The sequence below is a fragment of the Phyllostomus discolor genome, chromosome 1 (assembly GCF_004126475.2).
Source record: "Phyllostomus discolor isolate MPI-MPIP mPhyDis1 chromosome 1, mPhyDis1.pri.v3, whole genome shotgun sequence".
NCBI lineage: Eukaryota > Metazoa > Chordata > Mammalia > Chiroptera > Phyllostomidae > Phyllostomus > Phyllostomus discolor.
The window spans coordinates 119345454-119373040 of NC_040903.2; the positions used below are offsets into that span (position 1 = coordinate 119345454).

The 27587-nt window shown below is 41.1% G+C and overlaps 1 protein-coding gene and 1 long non-coding RNA gene across 3 annotated transcripts in view; one reads left to right on the top strand and one right to left on the bottom strand.

The window, feature by feature from the left end:
* Positions 1–1991: 1991 nt before the first annotated feature.
* LOC118501239 lies at positions 1992–22066 on the bottom strand. The gene is made up of 3 exons (XR_004903854.1): positions 22056–22066; positions 11422–11427; positions 1992–2156 (listed from the first exon to the last, which is right to left on the bottom strand). It is a non-coding gene; the product is annotated as an uncharacterized LOC118501239 (long non-coding RNA).
* NEMF (nuclear export mediator factor) overlaps positions 16147–27587 on the top strand; it is a 58592-nt gene continuing 47151 nt past the window's right edge. For both annotated transcript variants that reach the window (XM_036028672.1, XM_028505769.2), the window contains exons 1-4: positions 16147–16268; positions 17102–17170; positions 17302–17404; positions 21082–21207. In XM_036028672.1, the coding sequence (XP_035884565.1) occupies positions 16210–16268; positions 17102–17170; positions 17302–17404; positions 21082–21207 (357 nt within the window). In that variant the 5' untranslated portion in view covers positions 16147–16209. The remainder of the gene's footprint in view (positions 16269–17101; positions 17171–17301; positions 17405–21081; positions 21208–27587) is intronic.

Consider the following 27587-nt stretch of genomic DNA (forward strand, 5'->3'; position numbering starts at 1 on the left):
TGAGAGAATCTTAAAAGAAGCAAGAGAAAAGCAAAGAGTTAAGCACAAAGGGCTTCCCATAAAACTATTAGCTGATTTCTCAAAAGAAACTTTGCAGGCTAGAAGAGATTGGCAAGAAATATTCAAAGCCATGAGAAGCAGGGACCTAGAGCCAAGATTGCTCTACCTAAGAAAGATATCAGTTAGAATTCAAGGGCAGATAAAGAGTTTCCCAGACAAGAAAAAACTAAAGTATTTCATCATCGCCAAGCCATTATTACATGAAATGTTTAAGAAACTTACTTAAGAAAGGCAAATGATCAAAACTATGAACAATAAAATGGCAAAAAAATACATATCTATCAACAATTGAATCTTAAAAACAAACTGAGCAAACAAGAAGAACAGAGACAAAGCTCCCAAAAACAAACTAAGCAAACAACCAAAACAGAAACAGAAACACAGAAATGGAGATCTCATGGAGGGTTATCAGCAGGGAAGGGGAAGGGAGAATAGAGAGAAAAGTACGAAGAACAAGTAACATAAATGGTATGTACAAAATACACAGGGGGAGATTAAGAATAGTATAGGAAATGGAGAAGCCAAAGAACTTATATGTATGACTCATGGACATGAACTAAAGGGGGGGAATGTGGGTGGGACAGGGTGTGCAGGACAGAGGGGAATAAAGGGGGGGAATGGGACAACTAGTAGCATAATCAATAAAATATATTTAAAAAAAGAAAAAAAGAAAAGAAAAGAAAAAGCCCTGCCTGGACTCTGAATGTCACAGGAAAGCCTCAAGGAATTAAGACTGACTTTCTTTTATTTTTAAGTATTTTTTATTGATTATGCTATTACAGTTTTCCCAACTTATCCCCTTTTAGTCCCCCTCCACCCTATCCCCCTCCAACCCTCCAGCAACCGCCCACCTCCTTAGCTCTTGTCCATGGGTTGTACGTATAAGTTGAGTCCTCTGTTTCCTATACCATTTTTTATCTCTCCCCATCTATTTTATGCCTACTAATTATGATTCTTCTTCCCTGTACCTTCCCCCAACCCGTGTTCCCCCCTTCCCCCTCCCCACTGAATTCCCTCCATGTGATGTCCTTTTCTCTGATTCTGTTCCTGTTCTAGTTCTTTGCTTAGTTTTTGTTTTCATTTTTTTTCTTTTCTTTTAGGTTCATTTGTTGATAGTTGTGAGTTTGTTGTCATTTTACTGTTCATATTTTTTATATTTTTCTTAGATAAGTCCCTTTAACATTCCATATAATAAGGGCTTGGTGATGATGAACTCCTTTATCTGCCCTTCCATTCTAAATGAAAGCTTTGCTGGATAGAGCAATCTGGGATGTAGGTCCTTGCCTTTCATGAGTTGGAATACTTCTTTCCAGCCCCTTCTTGCCTGCAAGGTTTCTTTTGAGAAATCAGCTGACAGTCTGATGGGAAGTCCTTTGTAGGTAACTGTCTCCTTATCTCTTGCTGCTTTTAGGATTTCTCCTTATCTTTAATCTTGGGTAATGTAATTATGATGTGCCTTGGTGTGTTCCTCCTTGGGCCCAACTTCTTTGGGACTCTCTGGGCTTCCTGGACTTCCTGGAAGTCTATTTCCTTTGCCAGATTGGGGAAGTCTTCCTTCATTATTTATTCAGATAAGTTTTCAATTTCTTGGTGTTGTTTTTCTCCTTCTGACACCCCTATAATTCAGGTATGGGAACATTTCAAGTTGTTGCAGAGGTTCCTGAGTCTCTCTTCATTTTTTTGAATTCTTGTTTCTTCCTTTTCTTCTGGATGGATGTTTATTTCTTTCCTTTATTCCAAACCATTGCTTCAATTCCTGGTTTCCTTCCTGTCACTATTGGTTCCCCGAATATTTTGCTTTATTTCATTTTGAGTATTCTTCATTTTTTTTTTCATTTTTCGACCAAGCTCAGTCAAATCTGTGAGCATTTTGATTACCAGGGCTTTAAATTCTCCATCAGATAGGTTGGTGATCTCCTCCTCGCTTTGCTCTGTTCTTTTATTTGGGCCATATTTTTTTGTCTTGGTGCAGCTGATAGGTTGTAAGGGGGCAGGGCCTTAGGTATTCACCCAGGCAGGACAACCCTCCTTCCTGTGCTGCTGCACTGCTTGTGGGGGAGGGGCCAGAGAGGGAACAGTGTAGCTCACCTGCTCGTCTTCACCACACTCCTCAATGGATTCTCATGTGGTACTGGGAGTTTCTCCCACCTCAGCAACCCCAGCTGTAACCCACAGGCAGCTCCAAGTCTCAGTTTTCCCCTTAAGTCAGCCCCTCCTGTGCAGCCCACAGAGCTAGGTAGCCAGCCCCACCCCCAAGGTCCGCCTCATTGCAGGGGTTTTTCTGAGTCAGCCTGTGTAGTCTGCTGCCTTACCAGTCTGGTTGTTCTGGTTGATTTTTTCTTTAATTCCTTGGTTGTTGGAGTTCCATGCAATTTGATTTTTCTGGCACTGTTAGTTGTTTGTTGATTTTAGTTTGGTTCTTATCCTCCTTTGGTTTGCAAGGAAGCAAAGGGTTTCTACCTACTCCTCTATCTTGGCCAGAATTCCCTCTAAGGTTGACTTTTGAGGCCAATAAAAGCCCCTTGAAGAAATGGCCTAGTATCTTGCTTAATCACATGGTTCATGACAGTCTTTCCAGGTAAAAGCGAAGGTTGCTTTTCTGAAAGATGGTTAGAAGAACCTAAGACACAGCAAAGCCTCAAAAACTTGAGTGAAACAGTGGTACAAGTGAAGCCACATGCCAACCGTGTGGCTTAGCTTCTTTGTCATAAGAGGCTGACTAAAGGTTCCTCATAAAATTCCAGCCAAACAAATTTAAAAGGGCCTATATAATTATTATTCTTGTTGTGTTCATGGAAATAACCAGGCCAAATTGAAACTGGACTTCTATAGTCTCTTTAATAAAATAAGGGTAATCTTAGAAAAAAATTGTGTTTCAGTGGGACTCATAATATCCAACTGTCATCACCCACAAACAAATTAAATCCTAGTTTTTCTAGTTTTCTTCCTGTTACAGGGTGCAGCCAAGAGGGGGGACCCCAAATGGGCATTTGAAATGCGGTCCAGAACTTAAGGTGTCCAGGAGATTTTGGGATGTCTCCATCCCCCCCCCCCCCCCCGCCCAGGGTGTGGGTTGGGGGAAGGGACAAATGGAGCAGGGCCATTGAGAGCTGTTTAGCATAGCAACAGCCTTGCAGCTAAGCTCTGGAGTGGTCGTTTGGCCTATCTATAACCTTTGACTGGTTGCATAGATATGTTAAGTAGCTGTGATCAGCTCTAAGACAGGGGAATGGAAGTAACTTCCCCACCCAGATGTAACTGGGGGCAGGGGGCGGGTCCCCTGAGTTACAGTGCCTGTGTGGGAGCTCAGAGAGGATTGGCTCCAGGACATGGGGCCATGCCTGCCCAGACTCATGATGGCAGCCCAGTAAAGCTGGAAGGATACAAGTTCTGGCATGTGAAGCCGAGTGTGGGAGGAGTCGGAAATGAGGCTGCAGAAGAAGATTGGCCGCGGGGATTTAAAAACCCAGGCTTGGCGGCCATTGAGAGAAGGAGAACCATGCTGCTTTAGGAGGAGAGCCATGCGCAGCCCTGAGAGAGGAGAAGCATGCGGACTTGACGGAGTGGAGATTCCTGCAGCCCTGAGAGAGGGAGAACCACGCGGCAGCCCTGGAGGAGAGAACCATGCAGTTTTGGCAGAGTGGGGACCCCCCCTCACAGCTTTAGAAGGGGGAACCACCACCTGGTTTTAGCAGAGATCCCGGTGACTCAGCTGAGGGTGCCGGGAACCCAGGGAGGTCTCCCAGTCGAGATGGAGTACTAACTGGGAAGAACCAGAGGACTGCCTAAGCCATGGACTTCTATTTCCTTTCCTGAGATATGGTACTCTGGACTGGGCAAAGGGGGAAGGAAGGAAGGACTGTGTCTGTTTGTGGGTGTTTTAAGGGACTTTGGGATTTTGGTGAAGACATTAGGTCACTGCTTTAAGTTAGTATGGCATTAAGTAAACATTTCCTTTCCTTTTCACAAATCTCTGGCATTGAGAGACGTCTTTCCTCTGGCGGCAGACATAATGGACCCGGGGCCTTCTTTCAATAACAGTATATCATCCCAGGCCCCCCTTGTTGTGTTCTGTAACATTCCGAACTAATATTCTTTTTTTCTTCATCCTTTGACTTGGAATTATTCAGAACTGCTAATACACTGTCAGCCACACAGAATTCACCTACTGCTCTTAACTCTCCATTTTGGGGATTTTAAGTTCAATATTAGGTCTTGGTTTTCTTGGCCAATTCCCGTCTTAAGACCTATAGCAGCCTTTTTCTTTATTCTTGTTTTTAGGCCTTATCTCCTCAAATATCTTATATCCTTCAATGAAGCATCCAGACTTAGAAAATTAAATGGCCTCTGGCCACAACTCTCACTTTTCGGGCTCTCCAATTCCACCACCTCCTCCTTCATGACCCACACCTGGACCCACAGACAGGGACAGCTCTACACCGCTAGCCCACCTGAAATAGTCACAGAAAAAAAGACCTTCCTCTACTCCCCAAAACCAGAACCAGGCCAGGTCAAGAATAAATCCATTTTAAAGCCAGAGGGGGGAATGAAAGGACAAAGGCAGCCCCATTTGCTGTTGGGGCACCATTTGCTGAGTGGGGCCATGACCTTGTTAAACCTAATTCCCATTGTAGTCTTCTGAGTTTGTCCCCAGGGCTGGAAATTACTAGAAGCAAGAACAGAACTGACTGTTCCCTATAGCCATGGGCAAAAGATAACACTAGAACAAAACGCAGCCTCCTGTTACAATGCCCCCACAGGCCAGGAGCCTCACAGTAGTGACCCCTGACCCTTTTTTAATCCAATTACACTCCAATAAAAGCTCAAATCCCCCACCCCTCAAGGCTGGTGTATCCCTGCACACCATGCCCCCATCTTCTTGGAGACTGAATAACAACTCTATTCTCTACACTTTCTTCTCCTTATGAATTCTTTCACGGCCCACATCACTGACCACCCTAACATATACTATCACCAAAAGTATAGTGACAAATGAGAAAAGCAGAACATAAAAGGTTTATATACAAATTGTAATAAAGTATAATGACAATGGATATGTATTCAAATAGAGACTGTAGAAGGATACAGGACTCAAACTAGATAATTAGATTGTTCTTAGAGGAGGTTAAGGCTGATTCATCCCTTTGGGGTGGCCTGGAGATGGTTGGAGCTCTTTTGGTTCCTGCCTTTGAGGCAGGTTAGTAAGAAGCCAGGAAAATTCTTTGGTAAGAGGAACAGAGAAACTGAGACATCTGAACAAACTGGTCAAGCAGTTTCCAACCAGATAATAAGCCCAAGGTCTTATCTTCCCAAACAAGGACACTTAGGAACAAATACTTTACACATTCCAGACCCTGCTGGGTCGGGTCCTTCTACAGTGACATTCCTTGAAGATGAAATTCATCAGAAAATTACCGCAATCCTTCTATGAACTCATTTTTGTACATCAGTATTAAAGAACTCACCGGGAAAGCTGAGGAATATTCTGCTAAGACCCTCCCTTGAGACTTCCCCTAGGATTCCTGCCTGCAGGAGAAAGATAAACTCTCTCAGAACAAAAGGATGTGTATGCTTGCCCTCTTTGGAGTAGCATGCCCTTTGCTCAGGCAGGTACTCAAAAAACAAAGAACCAAACCTCTGGGAGCTTCCATGGGACTTACAACCAAGGGAACAGTGGGAAACAAATCCCTTGGTTCTAGAGAGCCAAAGTGTAACCGGAAAAGACACCGGCGTTCAGGTTGCCTGTCACTACCAAATCCAATAAGCAATGACAGTGATTGAATCTTTTATAGGTGCTTTATTCAGATGGCCGGCGATCCAAGAAGATGGCGGGTTCATACCCTAACAAATCATCTTGCTCTCTCTTTCCCAGACAGATCTTTTATAAGGGGGTTGGGGGAGGGCAAACAAGGTGTCAGCAAAAGCCTTTGAAATTCAACAGTTGCCTCCAAGGGGGAAGGGTAATCGCTTGCTTCTTCCTGGTACAGACGTCTCCAAGAGGTCATCTGTTTATTCTTAGGCGCCAAGATAGGCCTTATCTGTAGTTACTGAAACAAAAACTTAACATACACATTACTTGCTAGATTTATGACTATTTACCTTAAGCTAAATTTTCCAAGTTTTGAGTCCCCTATCAAAAGCAGCCCTGCCTAGACTCTCTCCTGTTGCTTCTTCTATCCTGACCCCTTCCTTGTCTCACCTCCTCCAGCTCTAACATACATACTCACAAAATCACGTGGACTGATGTTGTGAAATCTTTCCTTCAGGAAGTCAAAAAGCCACATACTACTGCCCAGCCAGGTCTGGTTCCCATCCATTAATACTCTGTGTTCTGATTAGCCAGGATTTTCCTCTGTTAGCTTCCCTGTATCAGTTAGAGTACAGAGTTTGCTGCAATAACAAAGTCACTCAAATTTAGCGATTTAAATGAAATAGAAGCTTATTTCTCATGTAATAGTGTTACAGAACACAGGGCCAAGGGGAGTACAATACACTATTACTGAAAGGACCCCCCACTAGGTTTGCTTGTCTACCACCAGAGGAAAGACTTTTCTCAATGCGATAGATTTGTGAAAAGGAAGGGAAATATTTATTTAAAGCTATACAGACTTAAAGTAGTGACCTAATGCCCTCATTAAAATATCAAAGTCCTTTAGGATACCCATGGACACACACAGTGCTTCCTCCTCCCTCTGCCCTAATTCAGGGTACCATGCCTCAGGAAAAGAAGTAGATGTCCGTGATTCAGGTTGCCGGCACCATCAGCTGTGTCACCGTTCAGGATCTCCAGCTAATCCAAAGCCATATGGCACCTTCTCATGGCCTACAGTTCTTTCACCCTTCTTCCAGGCAAAATCTCTCCTGCTTCCTAGATCACATGCCCAAAGGGAGCACCGCAAAGCTGCATGGTCCTCTTCTGCCAAAGCTGCGGGGATCCCCACTCTGGCAAAGCTGTGTAGTTCTCCTCTCAATGGCTGCCGCATCTGGGTTTAAATCCCCACCCCACCCCACCGCCCCAGTGCCAATCCTCCTCTGCAACCCCATTTCCAACTCCTCCCACAATCAGCTACACTTGCCAGCACTCTCATGTCCTTCCAGCTTTACTGGGCTACCATAGTAGTTCTGGGCAGGTGTGGCCCCATGGCATGGAACCAATCATCTCCAAGCTCTCATACATGCTCTGTAACCAGGGGGAGTTGCCTCCCAGTTATGTCTTGGGTGGAAGTCACTTCCATCTCCCTGGCTCAAAGCATGGCCACAGCTATTTAACATATCTATGAAACCAGTTAAAGGTTATGGATATGTTAAATGACCATGACAGAAGTTAGCTGCAAAGCTGTTGCTATGCAAAACAGCTCTCAATGGCCCTGCTCCATTTGCCCCTTCCCCCAACTCACACCTGAAGGGGAAGGAGGGAGGACATCTTATATGTCTTTCTAATATTTCCTGGACACCCTGAGTTCTCCATTCCAAATCCCTATTTGGGGCCCCCCTCTTGGCCGCACCGTGTTACAACAGTGCAGAAGTAGGAGTGGCCCAGGCTGGCAGGGTGCCTCAGTTCTATGGACCAGGACTTCAAGCCTCTTGATGCTCTGCCACACTTTAGAACATTTCCCTCACTTGCATGGCAAAAGTTGAGGCACTGCTGTGGGTTTGTCCTGGCACCATCTATATCTGAGATGAGGCAAAAGAGAAGAACTGGAAGGCAGCTGATTTATTTTTAAGCAAATGATGCAGAGGTTGTACCTATCACTTTTACTCACATCCCCCTGGTAACAACTTGACCAAACTTGGCTGTAAGAGAAATTGGGAAATGTGGTCTTTAACTGAGGCTTCTTTAGTTAAAGAGAACAGACTCTGAGGGCAACCATCATTCTGTCACTATTCCCCATTTTCTTCTTATTGATTCCTTCATAAAAGAGTTTGTTAATTTACAGGTAGTCCTTATTGCTTGCAATTAAAGTATTCTGATGGATGGGATGCCTGGTTCTTGAGATCCCAGTTTAAATGACACCTCCTCAAGGACTTATCTGAAGGTGGTCTCCTCCCCAGCTTCCCCCTACCCTCCCTTGCCACCATTGTTTCTTTTCTGGCACTTTGTTTCCTTTGTGAAACTTATCACAGATTTGCAATTATAAATTTTTCTGTTTTTGTCCCCCTTGCCATGTCTCTTCTTCATTACATCTTTATCACCTAGCATGGTGTTTGGACATTGTATAAGAAAGAAATACATATTTGGCTTAGATAAACAGTGGTCAAGGATGTCTCAGAGTTCTGAAGCAACCAACTAATATATGGAGAGTGAAAATACAGGAAGTTGGCAAACCTGGAGGAAGTGGTCTTCTGGTTAATGTTGCTTGCACCTATTAAAGTTTTGAATAATTTCAAGGTTGAAATTGGGATCTGGAGTTTTGGAAAAAGTATCATATTAGAGCTATAGATTGGAGAACCTTCAGAATTTATGAGACCACTCACTAAGAAGCATGGCAAGAGAAGAGAGGTTTAGGAGGGAATTACAAGGGGGGGCGGGTAGGGAGAGAACGAATGGATGTGGAACTGATTAGTGGAGAAATTCTGACCTACTAGGTTTGAGATAGGAAGGGACAACAGAGCTGCTTTTCCTTGAAGATGTAAAGATAAATTTAGAGAAGGAAGAGTGACAAGGAGTTGAAAGAATTTTTTTCAACTTTAATTTACTTAATAAGGTAGCAAAGTTTATCTGTTGCAAGAGAGGAGGTGGCCAGTAAAGTTTGGAATAGTTTCTAGGAGCAAGGAGGGGGCAGAAAAGGTTGCTGATGGAGGACAAAGAAAAAGGTCTGCTGGTTGCAGATCTACTATGGTTGGAAATTCTTTTTTTCCTTCTTCCCGTCTCCTCCTTCCTAACCTAAGTGGGTAACAAAAATGACTTCAGGCTGCCAAATCCTAATTCTTGCACCAGTATACCCAGATAATGGATTTTTCTCCAGCTATAACAGGCAACAAACGTGCGAGAGCGGTGCAAGCAGATGGTTCTCTTCTTTTGAATAGTGAACACTGAGCAGGCAGGCCGCTAACCACTTTTGTGGACCTTCGACCTTCGCTAATATGTGTTATACTCCTTCATACAGCAAAGGCACCTCCTAAATGTTTGCTGGAAACAATGAGAGATTTCGGAACAGATGGTTCCCTCATAAAGTACCCCCCAAAAAGATGCGGCATGTACTTAAGGCCTGCTGAAGGAAGGCAATGCTTAGGTACCAGGTTATTGCATTTCCTTTTGTGCTCGGTAAGCATCCGTATACCCACTACGCACATTAAGCGTACAGTGGCCCATTTCTATTACACAAGAACTCAGATTTCAGAGCAAATACAAAGAAATAAGACGGAATTGGGGAAGGTAGCCTTTCACCCGTGCTACCAACGGCGTTACTTTAACACAGCTTTCAGACCATGTCCTGCCGGCGTACTATTCCTGCGACACCAGGGGCCTGCGCTCATGAATTACGTCACGAGGGCTAAACCTCTAATGCATTCTCGCGCCCCCGCCCACCGCCGGGCGCGGTGGCGCGCGCCTGTAGTCCCAGCTACCCGGGAGGCTGAGGCAGGAGGATCGCTTGAGCCCAGGAGTTCTGGGCTGCAGTGCGCTATGCCGATCGGGTGTCCGCACTAAGTTCGGCATCAATATGGTGACCTCCCGGGAGCGGGGGGCCACCAGGTTGCCTAAGGAGGGGTGAACCGGCCCAGGTCGGAAACGGAGCAGGTCAAAACTCCCGTGCTGATCAGTAGTGGGATCGCGCCTGTGAATAGCCACTGCACTCCAGCCTGGGCAACACAGCGAGACCCCGTCTCTTTTGCCCCTTGCTAATTTTAAGGCATTCTGCACCTAAAATATTTTATGTATTTTCCTACAATGAAACAATAAGTTTGACCCCTTCCAGATTCATACATTTACACACGCTGTTTACTTACTTTCATTACTGCCTGTCTTTCCATTACACATTTCTCAACCACCTCATTGCTGACCCCTACTGGAACATCTTTAAAACCTCTCGGCAAAAAGCTGTTATCACTCTCAGAGCCAACAGGGTACACTCGTGTACTCACAACCTGTAGAATGACTAAGCAAAAGTGCACCTACGACTCCAAAATTACCAACTTCAAGTAGCTGCCCACTTTGTTGCTTCGAAACCTGACTGGACCTGCCCTCCCCACCTCCTGCCACGGGGATGACACATTCTTTCACCACTGGCCGGCCAAAGTTTTTGTTTTTAAGTGCTGCAAAGATCTGTCTGGCTAAACAAGTCTTTCTCCCAAATCCTTAAATTCTACCTGTTGGTAACAGTGCTGTGCTGACATTTCGGCGGGTGGGGGGGGGGGGGGGGGGGGCTCCTGTTCTCTCCCCTGATAGGTGAAAAAGAAAACAACTTAAGGAAGCCCAGATACCCATTGCAATAGCAGAAGTGAGAAGCTAGCGTGGCAGACTGCATTACCTTTGTCTCTCTGCCTGCCAAAAACTAACATAAAAGAACTGAAGCTCAGACCTTGGAGCTGGGTTTTGAACCAAGGGTTGGTAAGAGGGAAGCTTCATTACCTTCTCGTGAGCCATGTTGAGCAAGTATTGCGATCATATCTTCTTTTTAAAATAAATAGGCAAACAGTGAGTAAAAGAAGACGATCTTTTGAATGGTCAGTTCTAGTGGTCTATGATAGTAACTCCATCTTTATGAAAGAACTATCTTAGAAGGTCCCCTTGTAAATTCATGCAGTTTAGGGGAAGTGGAAATTAATCACATGTTCACATCAGTCTTGACATTTATCTGATAATTTAAAGACTCCAGCCCTGGCTGGCATGTCTCAGTGGATTGGGTGCCAGGCTGCAAACCAAGGGGTTGCTGGTTTGAGTCCTGGTCTAGGGCACATGCCTGGGTTGTAGGCCAAGTTCCCAGCGAGGGGGCCTGTGAGAGGCAACCACACATTGATGTTTCTCTCCTTCTCTTTCTCTCTCCTTTTCCCTCTTAAAAAATAAATAAATGAAATCTTAAAAAAAAAAAAAAAAAAACTCCAAGCACATTACTTCCAGTCAAGATGGCAACATAGGTAAACACAGTGCACCTGCTTGCACAACTACATTAGAATTACAACTAAAATATCATCACTCAGATCTGCCAGAAAGCAAGTTGAATGGATGTCTGACAACTAGCGCATTAAAGAAACGACACCCATCCAGACTGGTAGGAGGAGCGAAGATGTAGAATGGCTGGTCCCACACCCACATGTGGTAGATAAAAACATGGCAGGGATATCTCTGGAGAAAGGGGTCCCAGTTGCACACCTGGACCCCCAGCCTAGGGTCCCAGTGCCAGGAAGATAAGTCTCTATAACGTCTGGCTGCAAAAGTCAGCAGGGATTGAGTCAGTAGAAGAAACTTCTGGACTCCCAAGCAGTTCCTCTTAAAGAATCCACACACAGACTTACTTCCTCTAAGTTCCAGCACTAGGGTATCAGCTTGAAATGTACCAGTGGCATATAGGGAGAAATTGAAGTGTCTGGCATCAAGGTAAGAGCTAGCAAACAGCTTTCTTCCAGACAGAAAGCCCAGCAGATGCCATTGTCTCTTTGCTGAACCCTCGCCACACAGAGCCACAGAGCAGGCAGGCTGGTGCAATATCTGAGATTCCATCAACCTGGCCAACACTGTTTGTCCCACCCTAGAGATTCCCAGAGACTGTCTCACCCAAATCCTGGGCCCACCCAAGCTGCTTTTCCATATGAATAGCTGGTCTTGACTCCTGCTTCACAACTTCCTAAACCCTCTCAAATAAGCAACAACTGGTTTCAATGAGCCCTAGGACTGGCACTAGTCTATATTCACAGCTTGGCTTCACCTGGGAATCTTCAAGCCCTGCACAGGTAGCAGCCACCTCAGATTGCATTTATAGCTAGCTTATGCCGGGTAGCCCTGGGCAGAACACAGGTGGGGGCTGACCTTGGCTTTCACCACCTGGAAAACCCGAGCTTGTGCTCCAAATGGACCATGTTGGAGCACTTCCACCCTGTCTCTGCACAACTGATCCTCCAAGGAGGGTGAGTTTGGTGGTCAGTGGTCACAGCAAGTCCTTGTAGGTGACTGGTCTGGGTAAACCCCTCCATTTGACCTACCAACAGCAATCAAGACTCAACCACAAGGCTCAGCCCCAGCTTGGGTGATAAGGGAGGCTGTGCCACTGGATCCTACAGTATACCTACTATACACTAGGCCATGCTACCAAGACAGGGAGTCATAGCAGCTCTATGCAATACATAGAAATAACCACTCAGAGGCTGCTAAAATGAGGACACAAAGAAACATGGCCCAAGTGAAAGAAGAGATCAAAGTTGCAGAAAAAGAGCTAAATGAGATGGAGATAAGCAAACTACCAGATGCAGAGTTCAAAACACTAGTTATAAGGATGCTCAGGGAACTTAGTACCTCAACAGCATAATAAAGAATCAGTCAGAAATGAAGGATTCACTAATTGAAATAAGAACAATTTACAGGGAAACAACAGGAGAGTGGATGAAGCTGAGAATCAAATAAATCATATGGAAAATAAGGAAGGAAAAAAAAAACAAGCAATCAGAACAACAAAAAGAAAACAGAATATGAAGAAATGAGGGTAGTATAAGCAGCTTGTGGGAAAACTTCAAGCAATTCAACATGCACAGCATAGCATGCCAGAAGGAGAAGAGAAAGGGCAAGAAACTGAAAACCTGTTTGAAAAAAATAATGGAAGAAAAATTCCCTAATTTGGTGAAGGAAATAGACATACAAGCTCAGGAAGCACAGAGTCCCAAATAAGATAGACCCAAAGAGGCCCACTCCAAGACACATCAAAATTAAAATGCCAAAGGTTGAAGATAAAGAGAGAATCTTAAAAGCAGCAAGAAAGCAGAGAGTTAAGTACAAAGGAGTTCCCATAAAGACTATCAGCTGATTTCTCAAAAGAAACTTTGCGGGCTAGAAGAGATTGGCAAGAAATATTCAAAATCATGAAACATGTGGACCTGCAGCCAAGATTGCTCTAGCCAGAAAAGCTATCATTTAGAATCAAAGGGCAGATAAAGAGCTTCCTAGACAAAAAAACAAAAACCCTAAAGGAGTTCATCATCACCAAACCATTATTATATGAAATGTTGAAGGGACTTACTTAAAAAACAGATAAGCACTACAAACAATAAAATTGCAAAAAAAAACCCAAACAAACCCATGTTGAGAGGGCTTGATGGTTGCAAGATGAGAGGGAGGTGGGGGAGAATGGGTGAGGAGGTGAAGGGATTAAGAAGGACAAATAGGTAGTTACAGAACAGTCACAGGAATGTAAAGTACATTCTAGGAAATGAAGTAGCCAAAGAACCTATACACATGACCCGTGGACATGAATAATGGTGTGGGGATTGCCTGAGGGAGTACGGGACACTGGTTGCCAGGGGACAAAGAGGGAAAATTTGGGACAACTGTAATAGCATAATCAATAAAATATAATTAAAAAAAAAATAAAGACTCCAAGCACAGATTTTTCACTACTTGTAAAATGAAGAAAAAGGGGACAATGTAGCAAGCTTTTCATAAAGCTAACTGTGTTTAGTTTCTTTGAGGTGACATTAACTATTCTTTTTTTTAAAAAAAGATTTTATTTATTTATTTTTAGAGAGGGAAGGGAGGGAGATAGTGAGAGAGAGAGAAACATCAATGTGTGGTTGCTGGGGGTCATGGCCTGCAACCCAGGCATGTACCCTGACTGGGAATCAAACCTGCGGCACTTTGGTTCACAGCCCGCACTCAATCCACTGAGCTACGCCAGCCAGGGCTACATTAACTATTCTTAAAAAGGCCCTCCTTGATACAGAGAATAAGTAGCATAGATGGTAAGTAGAAAATAGACAGGGGGAGGGCAAGAATAGTATGGGAAATATAGAAGCTAAAGAACTTACGGCACATAGACATGAACTAAAGTGGGGGAATGTGGGTGGGAGAGGGTGTGCAGGGTTGAGAGGCGTGAAGGGGGAGAAGGGACAATTGTAGTAGCATAATAAAATATATTTTTTAAAAAAGGAAAAAAAAAGGCCCTCCTTGAACTGATTAGATATCTTCCTCATGATTGCTTCTGGGTCTGCCCTCCACAACTATATGGAACAAGTCTTATTCCATATCTTCAGGAAAACTTTTCAGGAATTTAAAATCACCCCCTAATCTATGTATTTTTCACTAAGTGGAAGTACATAGAGATGATTTTTACTTTTTTCACTTTTACCCCATTCCACCCCTAAAAATAAGAGGCAAAATATTTTTGGTATGCCTCATATGTTTTTACTAAACAAACCTCTGAACTTGGCCCAGAATGACTTAGCTATGGAGGTGAGGACTGCATAAAAGTAGTTGCCTCTGTTAGCCCTGGGATTCCAACCCACTGTAAGTATTTTCCACCACCTTTGGGGAGGTATGCTAGGCAGAATAGCCTCCCTCCCCTAAAGATGTTCATGTCTGAATGTCTGGAACCTATGATACCTTACTTTACATGTTAACAAGGGATTTACAGATGTGAGTAAATTAAGGATTTTGAGGTGGGGAGATTATCCTGGATTATCCTATGGGCACAGTATAATTAACAATGATCCTTATAAGAGGGAAGTAACAGGGTCAGAGTCAGAGAATTAGATGTGTCCTGGCAATGACCGGAGTCATGCAGAGTCACCTAAGGAATGTAGACAGCTTCTGGAAGCTGGAAAAGGCAAGGAAACATATTCTTCCTTAGAGCCTCCAAAAAGAATGTAGTCCAGCTGACTGATTTGGAAATTCCTGGACTTCTGAATGGTAAGGCAATACATTTGTGCTGTTGAAGCCACTGAATTTGTAGTAATTTGTTATAGTAGCAGTAGAAAACAAATATAAGGGAAGTGTCAAGGTTAATCTATACCTGAAAGAACTTGGTAAGGTCAGAAACTGTCTTCTTTAACATGCTTGTAATTTTCAAAAAACTTTTCATATTGTACAAGTTTTCAGGGTCACTCTCCTGTTGTAGTGTGTGAGTGTGTATCTTTAATTTTTTAACAATTTATCCATTCATCTATCCATTCATCTGGTCATCTACACATTTAAAAATATTTAAGTGACAATATTTATTGGACATATTGGAATATTAACATAGGACAGATCCTATGTTAATACTAAATAAGCAGAAATAATATAGACAAATCATTGCATTGTATAGCTTCCAGTCTATTGTGGAGAGGGACCAACAATTATTTTAAAATGAGCCATGTAAAGTGTGAGTTAGGTTTTTCGTGATGCCCTGCTATATGTATTTGTTTTGCCTTTCTGAATGCCTGAAATCTATAACAACAAAAACTCTCTTAGGTTAACGCATGATTTTCAGAAAGCCATTGTTACAAATGCACTGTTTGGCATTTACTCAATGTCATTGAAAAACACCTATTTCAACCACCCACTCAATACTTGGTTATACTTTATAATTTCCTACAACTTTCATGAAAAAAGTTCAGTATCTCATGAAGGTGACTATATCTTTTTAAGCTTTTAATCATGTTAAGGATGGAATATTTTTGACATGCAGCAACTTTAAAGTTTTATGCATTCACATGTATTAGTTATATCTTTTATGTTTTGATGTTTTGCTGTGAAGGGTCTCAGCCATTCATTCCAGTAATTATAGGGAGAATAAAACAGTTCTACTTCTTACATTTGGGGCCAAGTAACCGAGTGGAAAGGAACCATTGCTCTTATACAGAACTTTAGGGCCCATCTGGGGAAATCTTCCATATTGTCCCTCATAAACTGTTACGACCAGCAGGAGTCACTATGGAGTCCGCTTTGAGTCCCGAAACACACGGGGGCAAAGTAACCGAATGAATTCGTAACTTTTCCAGGAAGGCATGTAGTTTTAGTAGAATAGTTTGGACCTATTTTAAGTTGTTCTGGGACAATAAAAAGCAAATTGAAGGCCAATTGATTAATAAATTGTTCTGGAAAGTGACAGGAACACGTTCGCTTTAGGAATATTGGGTCTTCAGAGGGGCCGTAGATCTCCGCCTTGTGCGCCTGCGTAGAAGAGTAGAGGCACCGAGTCCGGCAGTGGTGGAAAGTGCCGTGGCGACCCCCCCCCAAACCTCGCCATGAAGACCCGCTTTAGCACCATTGATCTCCGTGCGGTACTCGCGGAGTTGAATTCCAGGTAATGTGCGACAGGTGACCTTACTCATGCGGGAAGTGCAGGAGATAGAGGCCGAGGCCCCAGGGTTAAGTTCAAGACCAGCCGGATGTTTCCCCTTACTCCTCCCGTGCTATTCTTTGCGGATCTGGCCAGGCCTGGGTGGGCGGACGCGTTTGCATCTTTCCTTGGCCCGCAGGATTCCTGAGGCGGGGGTGTGGGTCCCGGCGGCCGCGTGAGGTGCCCCCTCTCGCGGATTGCTAGTCTCGCCAGGTTTCGTGCCGCCTATGGCGGGCTCTGGCTCTGCTGGCCTGAGTCGCCTGGGTCTGGTAGCTAAGGTCCAGTAAAAGCGAGATGCCGGGTGGACGCCAGGACGCCCGAGTAGTCATTTGCTTCAGAGGTGTCCAGGCTGGAGGCCTGTTTTCTTTGACACTCCTCGCCCCAAATAGAGGGAGGCGACAGATTTGGATTCTGGTCTGGGGTTTTTATTACCTAGTTGTGTGAGCCTTGTCATATTTCCCAGGGCCTTGTTTACCTTTTTCTTTCCTCTTGGAGTAAATTAAGTGGACTAGGCCGTGTTCCCTAAAAAAAAAAAAAAAAAATTGGGTTATTTCAAAGACGCAAGGCATTTTATGGTGTTCCCAGGGCTAATGGACCACATTGTTCTTAAATAGTTAAGTTTTGGACTGAGTGCCTGATGTCCTTCGGATTCTGCTGCTTGGTTGGCTCCGTATCTTTACAGTTGAAGATCCCCGAAGTTTCCCTCTTTTCACAGGTTCTGATTCCCCCTGCCGCTTTAAATTGTGTTGTTTTGTTTCAAATGGTATGATGTGTTACATGTTCTTTTCTCTTTGCAGCTTGCTAGGAATGAGAGTTAACAATGTTTATGATGTGGATAATAAGACATATCTTATTCGTCTTCAAAAGTAAGGCTTCTTTTATCTTTGATAATTAAATGAGATTATTGATTTTTTTTTTAACCTACACTTTCAGTCCGTTTCACTCAGTTAGCATTGGCAATGCTCTAAAGAAAAATATAACTTTTTTTCTTCTACAGACCAGACTTTAAAGCCACACTTTTACTTGAATCTGGCATACGAATTCACACAACAGAATTTGAATGGCCTAAGAATATGATGCCGTCCAGTTTTGCCATGAAGGTAAATTTTAACTTATACTTGAAAGTAAATTTTAAGGCCCTGAAATTGGTCACTAACAATGAAATTTCAAACTACTCAGTTTTCCTTTACTGTTATTAATAAAGTGAGATAAAATAGAGTAGTTGGTAGACGCTGGAATGAATAAAGTAGATGTTTGTTAACTTCTTATTACCCTTCAAACCCAGTTGTGCTTCCCACAGTCAATATTCTAGTTCAAGCTTCTATACCATTTACCTGTATTCCATTAACCGTAGTCTGCTTTTGTATCAAAACAGTTGTTAATAGACTGACATTATTTTTTTCTAAAGCACCATTTTCATTAGTTATCTCATGTTTTATGATTCCCTGTTTTTTCAATATCCCATACCCTAGAGTTCTTGGCTTACTATGATCTGGTTCTCACCTGCCTCCCCGCCACCCGACTGCCTCTTTTCCTAATCTTACTTTCCACAGCTCACTTTTGTGCAACCAATCTGTATTTTTGGGAATACGCAGTGGCATCAGTATGTTAGCAGTTGTTATATCTTTTTACTTTTCTTCTTGCTTTTGTTTTTACTATTAAAACACTTGTGGGCATGTTACTCAGTTGCTTTTTGACGTAACAGGTACACTGAAAAGTTCATGTGCTACAGAGGGAAAGAGGGTCAAGTCAGATATGCCTAACTTAATTAATGGTTTTGCCATTCACTTTATAACTTGGAAAAGTTATTTAACCTCATGGAGCTTAGTTTGTTTACATGTAAAATGTGGGTAATATCTCCCCCATGGGGTTATTGGTGAGGATTAATTGAAGTTACATGTAAAGCACCTAACACAATGCCTGACACATATTAGGAATCCATATATATTAATTTCCTTCTTCCTCTCCTCCTCACTTTCCTTCAGAAATTTATTTGTTTTGGCATTGTGTTATTTCATTAGAGGCTTTACAGAGAAGAGCCTTATCCCCAGCAACTTAGAATCTGTTTTGGATTGCAAGTTAGGTAAGTGCATCCCAAATCACAAGGGCTGTCATAAAATTATCAAATTCTTAAAAGCTTATTTAATAGTAACCCCAAATGATTCTTTTGGAGGTTTCCTTTATAGTAATGACACTTTATGTATGTATAGCACTTTTCAAAGTAGATGGGTAATGCATATTTTATTTAAGTTAATAACTCAGTGGATATGAACAAATATTATATCATTTTAGTTTTACAAATGATATAATAAGCAATATGATATATGATACTGGGATAGTGTAAACAGCCCCAAATTAGCCTATAGTATCAATGGGAGGTCAAATACTTACTAAAAAAACCTAGAATTTTATGAGTTAGGTGTACGTATCAGTCTAAATATATAGAAAGATTCCTTCTAATGGAGCAGGCAATGTTAAGCACTTTATAAACAACTTAAAAGAGTTGTTACTGTTGTATAGTATAGGCAGAGCCATGAACAGTATGAACAGTATGTGGTAAATCACAGTGTTCCTAGTTTTCATATTTGGGGACGCCACCTATAGTTCAGTGGGTAGAAGGTTTGCACTAAACTGCTAAAAGAGAAACAAACAAAAGCCCCCACAAGATTTGCGTATGTGCTGTATGTCCATACACTTGTGATAATCTTCCATTTTTCACCATTCCATGGTGAGGACTTATGTTCCTTTCAAGGATGCCCTTTATGTTCATTTTAACTCTATATTTCTTTTTTTTAAGATTTTATTTATTTATAGACAAAGGGGAAGGGAGGGAGAAAGAGGGAGAGAAATATCAATGTGTGGTTGCCTCTTGCATGCCCCCTACTGGGGACCTGGCCTACAACCCAGGCATGTTCCCTGACTGGGAATCAAACCAGCAACGCATTGATTCGCAGGCCAGCACTCAATCCACTGAGCCACACCAGCCAAGGCTTAACTTTACTGGGGAACTCTGGAAGGCTTGGTCGTGATTGTCTCCTGGGGATTTAAAGATAGTTCTATTTATAGGTCATTGTTTAAATCAAAATGGATACAAGTTACTCTTAAGTCAGAGCTGTTGAATTTAGGAAGGGGAGGTTGTTTATTTTATGAGTTTGAAAAGTCTTCTTACAGCTAACTGAGTATATAAGTACATAAAATGAGAATTTTAGTTAATTTGAAGTATAGGGTCTGAGGAATAACTTTTCTTAGTTATGAAAGAGTTGCCATTAATTCTAAGAATGACTATATTTTTTAAGGGTGGTTTCAGATTAACTTCTCTAAAATTTGTGTTGAACTTGAGTCTTGAAGAAAAGAAAGCATTTTTTTTCTTACTGGTCTTGACTAACTGAAGGATATTGCAAATTCAGAAATTAGAAACAATTGTAAGATTTTTTTTTTAGGGGCCACAGAGTAGTCTTGTTTCTATTCCATGTCATACTTAAATATTTGTACTAAAGGATGGCACAAGTAATCTAAAACAAAAGGTATTTACCAAGTAATTTATGTTTGGGTTTAACATGCTAATTTTATTCTGCTTGCTAATAAAAACAAGAGCCTTATGACTAGGGATATGAAGAATGATATTTGATAATGAATAGGACTTAATACATTTCGATTTGAGCTAGGTTGATCAAAAGCTTGGAGATAGTACTGGAAAAATTCTGTTTGGGTTATGTCAATAAAGTGTGTGGCAACAGAGGGTGGTGATTGGATGTGAGTAAGATGGAAGACTAATATACAAAATACCAAAAAGCTCATGGTTCAGAATTTGTATTTGAAGTGGAAGATTAGTGGAAACTGTCACTGATTTTGAGCACAGTTACACGAAAGGAAATTTGGGGTGCTTAAAAGATTGAAATAGAGACAAATAAGGTACGGCTTTGAGAGAGATCATCAGAGCGAGAACAGGGGAGTTGGCAGTGGTATAAAGCAACAAAGTAAATTTCACAATGGGTCTATCATTGTCTACTTAAACAATGAACATTGGGTTGGCCAAAAAGTGTGTTCAGTTTTTTCTGTAAAATAAAAAGACACATTTTCCATTTTCACCAATAACTTGATTGATTTGGAGATTTTGAGTATGTCAGCTATCTCCCAGTATTGGCTTCTAGTGGGTAGAGGCTGGGGTGCTGCTAATAAACATCTTCCAATGCGTAAGACAGCCCTGGAGCAAACACTTATTTGGCCAAAATGTCACTGGTACCAAGAAACATCAGAAACCGCTTTTGACACATTTGATCAGTCACAGCAACTTCTCCATACACTGCACAAATCTTTTTTTGGGTGTTTCAGTTGCATTTTTACCTTTCTAGAAATAAGAAAGCATAATATGCTGAAAATGTCGCATGTTCTTCCATCTTCAGTATTGAAATGGCTGTATAAAAATTCACTAATCATGATGTTTTCTTAAAATGCATGCTGATATGACAGCTGTCATAATACAATCTCTAACAAAATTGTTTTGAATGAAGTTAAAGCACTGCCAGAGCCATAGTACAGGAAAAAACAACGGAATTTTTGGCCAGCCCAATAAAATACTGTTTCAGAGTTAGCAGTCCAAGTTGTCTGAACCAACATGTTCTCTGATTATCTGAAAGCTTTTATTTTATACTGTTTTATTTGCTACTTTTAAATTATTATTCCTGATGATAATGAAAAACTTATTTGTAAACCAATACCAAATGATTAGGAATTTACTTTTATTATATAAATGCATTTTTCTTCTGTTTCTTGCTAGTGCCGAAAACATTTGAAGAGTCGGAGATTAGTCAGTGCAAAACAGCTTGGTGTGGATAGAATTGTAGATTTTCAATTTGGAAGCGATGAAGCTGCTTATCATTTAATCATTGAGCTCTATGATAGGGTAAGTTAAATCTGGGGGATGGGGTGAAGGAGAAGTCATTATTATATCGTTACTCATGTAATAGTGCCTTAAAATGTGGATGGAAAACTTTCTTCTGTGTCAAAGGCTATACATTAGGATAATAAATGCCAAACAAGTAAAATGTAACTTTTCAGTTAATAACCTTCATTTTATCTGAAGATCAGAATTTAGGCATACCTCAGCCATGTAAAATGGCATTATGAATGTAGGAGATGAAGATCTGAGAATTGAAGACATTCTCTATTTTTTACATTTTAGGACTAGTGTGGTACAACCAGGAAAATCAGATAGTTGAGTCATAAATAAGGGAGCAGTTGAGACTCAGAGAGGTTTCCATGTTTTCGTAGTGTCATCAATCCTAAGGAAGGCTACTGAGGGCTTCTGTTTACATACTTCTCTTTGCCAGTGATTCCTTTAACCATCTTTCTACCCCCTTCCCCTACAGGCATTGGCAGCTACTGCTACTGCCCATCTGGAATTGTTTCTGTATGTGCTTTTGAAAGGTGATAAATTTTTAAAATTTGTATGATACCCTCTTTTAAGATTTTTTATAAAAACTTACTTTTGAAATAATTGTAGACTCACAGGAAGTTACAAATATAGAACAGAAAAGTCTGGTATAGCCTAACTCAGTTTCTCTCAGTTGTTACATCTCATGTAATTATAGTCTAATATCAAAGTCAGGAAATTGCTCTTGGCACCATGTACGCATATAGTGCTATGCATTTTGCCACACCTCTACACTGATGTAACCACCTCTGCACTGAAGATACAGAATTCTTCCATTACCACAGAGATTTTCTTTGTGATACCCCAGTAACACCCACCCCTCTTCCCACCTCCCCTTCTTCGTGGCAGCTACTAATCTGCTTCATCTGTGTCATTTGTCATTATAAATTAATTTTCAACAAAGAAGGCAGTCACAGAACCTCAGTGGAAAGGACATACCAAATACTCTGAAGCAGAATCAATAAATTACAGCTTGTGGCCCCTTTCTGTAAAGCCTTTGGGCTTAATGGTTTTTACATTTTAAAGGGGCACTCTTAAAAAAAAGCGGCAGAGACTGTATGTGTCCCGCAAACCCTAAAATAATTTAATATCTTGACTTTTACAGAAAAAAAAGTTTGCTAACCACTGCTCAGTAGACTTGTATTATTTAAGCTGATACTGCTTAGACAGATGGCAGACTATCAGGGTACCAAGTTAGGATTTATAAGACTCTTTAGTCTAGAAGCAGATGCTTTCATGAAAATAGAGTGCTAACCTATGACCTAGGAATGTGCATTTAATTACCCAGAACTGAATAAACTGGAAGGAATCTAATTGTGCTTTTTTTTTTTTTAGAATATTGTTGGTATTTTTGGATGACTATATGGTAAAGTCCTTTACCTTTGTCTGACCTGCAGTATGCTACACTTCTACGAATTTAAGTGACATTCTTTAAATGGTAGTTTACTATCATCATTCGCTTAGAATTTAGGAACAAATGCCTTTTACTGCATTGTTTTGTTTGTTTTGTTTTACTGCTAATGGCAGTATGTATTTTTACACAGGCTTGATAAGAATTTGCCCTTTTGCCCTGGCTGATGTGGCTCAGTGGATTAGGTGCTGGCCTGTGAGCCAAAAGGTCACCGCTTCCATTTCTGTCCAGGTTACATGCCTGGGTTGTAATCGATCCATGTTTTTCTTGCACATCGATGTTTTTCTCCTTCCTTTCCCTTTTCTGAAAATAAATAAATAAAAATTTAAAAAATACTAAAAACGAAAAGGTTCTACTTAAAAAAAAAGAATTTGTCCTTCTAACCAGTTAGAATTTGTCCTTCTGCCAGTTAGGCAGATTGTGCAGCCAAGGTCATAGGTACAGTGTCATAGTGGAGAATAAATCTTAATTCAGTGTGATGAGCTCATCATTAAACAACAGAGGTGTTATAGTTTATATGTAGAACCATTGTCCACAAAGTCTTCCTGAAAACCTGGTCTTGCGCTTATTCTGTGGCATATAGGATCCTAGCCTACAGGTCATAAGGTCACTGCCTACAGATTGAGTAATTTATAAGTATAGGAATTTACCTACATTTATAGGTATTTACCTACACTAAAGCTACATTCACCACAGACAAAACTGATAGTGATAATATTTTTTTATTTGGTTTCACAACTTTGAAAGTAAATAATTTTTAAATCTCTAGAATAATAGAGACTCTTGAAAACATAACCCCAAATTTCTAGAATTCTCCAGGCATCAGTGATTACTGTGGCTTTACTAATTGCTCAGTACCATATGGCTCTACATTTGCTGACTGTAGTACAAGGAAGTTTGTGTATGTCAATTAACATTTCTTGCTGCCTCTATGTAAATAAATCAGGCCAAAAAACAGTGCAAGTAGCTGTGTGTATATATGTTTAATCAAGAATAATTTTAGATATTATGATTACAAGAAAGGATGTTAAAAATTATCCAGAATTTGAAAAGAGACAAAAAGGACTAAATGCCATTGTATACTGCCAGATGTTGTCTAGTAGGCATTCCTGGGGATTATTTTTTTCTCTAGAGATGTATCTTTGATTTGCTATTTATTATTGATTAGGTTTCTTTACAACTAAATAAGGGTAGACTTTCACATGTAGAAAACTGATAGCAGTACAATAATTCTTGCCTAGTAGCAATGAAAATTTTATTCAGTAGAGATTCAGATTCTGTCTGTGCAGAGAAAAAGATATACCCAAAGGGTACGGTTTTGCCCAAAATTGACAGTCTTATACAATCATTCTTCTCTCAGCCACTCTTAAGTACTTAACTTCATTTCTCTTAGAACTAGTTGCCATCTAGTTGATTCTCTCACTAACTTGATAAGTAAATTTTTGACAGGAAAATAATATGTTGCCTTCTAGTGACCATTATTTCTATTGAAATTAGTGTCAGTCATATTGTTGCTTTGAAGGTTATCTGGCCTTTGTATCGGAATGCTTTAAAAATTTTTTCTATTTGTCTTTGGTTTTCAGTAGTATTGCTATGATGTGCGTAATTGAGGTTTTCCTTGTAACTGTCTTACTTGGGTTCTTGGTGCTCCTAGAATCTGTGAGTTGGTATTTTTCATCAGTTATGGGAACTTCATCCACATTTTCTTTAGACCTTTCTTTCAATTTACTAATTTATTGCTTTCAGACAAGAATTTTGGAATCATTTGTAATTGCTTTGTTATCTGATACCTCTACGTGCCTGTTTTTTTTTAATTTGCCAGGGTAACACTGGTTAATATTGCAGTTTTCACAGGTACAAGATTATAATTCAACATCTGTGTACCCTATTGCACGCTCTTCACCTGATGTCTAGTGTTCTTCCATTACCATATATAGGGTCTGGCACAAGTAATGCCCCTTTTTAAATTACAGAATCTTTTATTACAAAATCGTAAGTATGTAATGTCACACTCAAGCACAACATATGACATTTTAGGTAAAATGTTCAAATTGCTGTTCATCTTGTGCAAGACATTCACATACCCTACAAACCACACTGAAGCAAGCCTTACTTCTGCCAGACCCTGTATTTGATCCCCTTTACCCGCTTTGCCCTCCCCTTACTCTCTTTTCCCTTTGGTGACCACCATTCTGTTGCCTATTTTTCCCTTTGACTTAAATTACATTGTCATGTCTCTTGGCATTTCTGGTTATTTTATTGTGTGCAGGCATTGAAGGAGGAAAAAATATATATATTGTGAGACCTGGAATGATGTTGCCTTCCTTTAAAGAGGCTATTGGTTTGCTTTTGACAAGTAGTTAAGGGTTCAAGTAATCCCAGATTACCTTACTAAAATCAGGCATCGAATTGATTAGAAGTTGGTCCTGGTGGACCAACCAGCTTGAGGAAGCTGGTGTATCTCCAGTTCACCACCTCTTATGGGATGCATACTTTTGGAGTCACTATTCATAGCTGGACTAGCAGGGATATCTCTCCCTCCACCCCAGGACTTTTCACCTCGGATCTCTAATTTTTATTCCCCTTTGGTTGTTTTGTGAGTCTGTCAAAATTTATGCTTTGCTTCTCAGCCTGTCAGTTGCTTCTTCTTATTACAGGAATGATCCTAAGGGAACAGTAGCCCCAAGTACGGGGCTCGCCTTCCTGAGTTCTCTTCTAGATTTTAATCCTGTAAATGTTTACTGCCTAGTTTGTATTTGATGCATGGGTCACCGGCCGGCAGTGATCACGGAATGCTGCGGATGGCTCGTCGAAACGCGAGAAAAAACATGCACAGAGACAGACCAGTTTCTGTGGAGAAGTAGGGACGGAACGGCAACCCCCTCTAGTGGGGATTGCGCCGATTTACTGTCCAAACTGGCTCTTACTGGGTTTGTTTTGCATAAGAATTCAGGTAAAGCACATTACTCATTGCGGGAAAGTAAGGATCAAATGATAGGTAACAAGGAACTTTTGAGTCAGGGTCTAAGAGCTGTAAGACTTTTAGCAACAAACTAACTTCCTCTTTGGACCCTTCTCATTCAACTGAGAGCATTCTAAACAAAGGTGATTTCACAGGAATTTACATATTCTTTCTCAGGCCTGATCACCCGGGGAATCCGCCCTTTCCAGCACAGAGCTGCACCACCCTGTCATTGTTTCAGGCTTAGGTGGAGCAAGGGAACTAAGGCAACCAAGAGATAAGGAGATTTTCTCCCAGGTGATGAGGACTCAGGCTATGTCAAAGCCGAGGAGCGAGGGTCCATCACCCCCTTTTTGCTATAGCCCCCAAAGTCCTTTCTTGGGGGCCTCCCATGTGATCGTGCCTGTCTTAGATTGTTCCCCCTTGGGGAATCTTACTCGTCATTGGTTAACTGACCAAGCTTTGGGGTTTAGTTATGAATGAAACAGCAGAAGCACCGCTCCTGCCAGGGAGATAAGCTTTTGTCTCCTTGCTCCCTCAGCCTTAGCCTTGGCGGGGTTACAGCTTCTGATACCAGGCAGGGCAGTTCCCAACGTGTATTTATTTTATTTTTTAAAGGACATGGTTTGTGTATTTTATTCAGTTTTTCTACTTTTCAGTAGGACAGTGGTTGGGAATATCTAGACTACCATTTAAATTAAATAATGCTTATACAAGTAGTACATGAATATATTCTCATTATATAGAGAATTATATAGAATTAAAACTGAAGGTCTTACTACTACTAGCTCAAACCAATTCCTCATACTAATGTAAAGGGTTATGTGCCCTATTTATGGTCCCTTTCCCTGCCTACCCCACTCCTTCGTAAAAGAAAAGAAAAACTTTTCATTTGGGGGTTAAAATCTCTAGAATTTAACTAATTGCATGCACACCTTAAGTTTGTAGGTCAATACAGTAGTTCCCCCTTATCTACGGTTTTGCATTCCTTGGTTTCTGTTACCCATGGTCACCCATGGTCTGAAAATATAAAATGGGAAATTTCAGAGATAACTCTTAAGTTTTAAACTGCACATCATTCTGAGTAGCATGATGCAGTGTCGAGTGCTGTCCCACTCCGTCATCTCCTCCCTCCCAGTGTGAATCGTTCCTTTGTCCCAAGTATCAGTGCTGTATATGTAGCCATCTGTTATCATATTGACTGTCCTGTATTGCAGTGCTTGTGTTCAAGAACCTTATTTTACTTAATAATAGCTCCAAAGCACAATAGTACTGTTGCTGACAATTCAGATATGCCAAAGGGAAGTCTTAAAAGTGCTTCCTTTAAGTGAAAAGGTATAGAAATAGTATCCTTAAGGTACAGTACTATCTGAAGTGTCAGGCATCCACTGAAGGTCGTGGAACTTATCCCCAGGTAAGGGGGGACTACTCTATGCTTGCATTCTAAATTTAGGTTTATATATCAGGCATGGGCCTTTCTGGGGGGTTTTCCGTTTTCAATTTAAACTTAGCACTTAATGGTATCTAAAAATTCTTTCTATAACATGAATGAATTTATGTAATCTTTGTTATTTTAAAAATCTAAAATATCTTTATTTTGTAATAATTTTAGATTTATAGAAAAGTTGCAAAGATAATACAGAAAGTTCCTATATACCCTTCACGTAGTTTTTCTTAGTGTTTTAACATCTTACATAACCATGGTACCTTTGTCAAAACTAAGAAATTACCACTGGCACCTTACTATTAATTATACTACAGACTTTATTTGGACTTCACCAGTTTTTCTACTTGTATTCTTTTTCTGTTCCAGAATCGAATCCAGGGTAGTCCATTGCATTTAGGATCTTTGTATTTTGAAGACTCTGAGCAACTGGCATGCCTACATTTAGCAATGGGATCCAGTTAGTGATGAGCTTGGAATAGACATTACAGATTTTTATATGACTGTATGTGCTTGGGAATTTTCGGTATTCA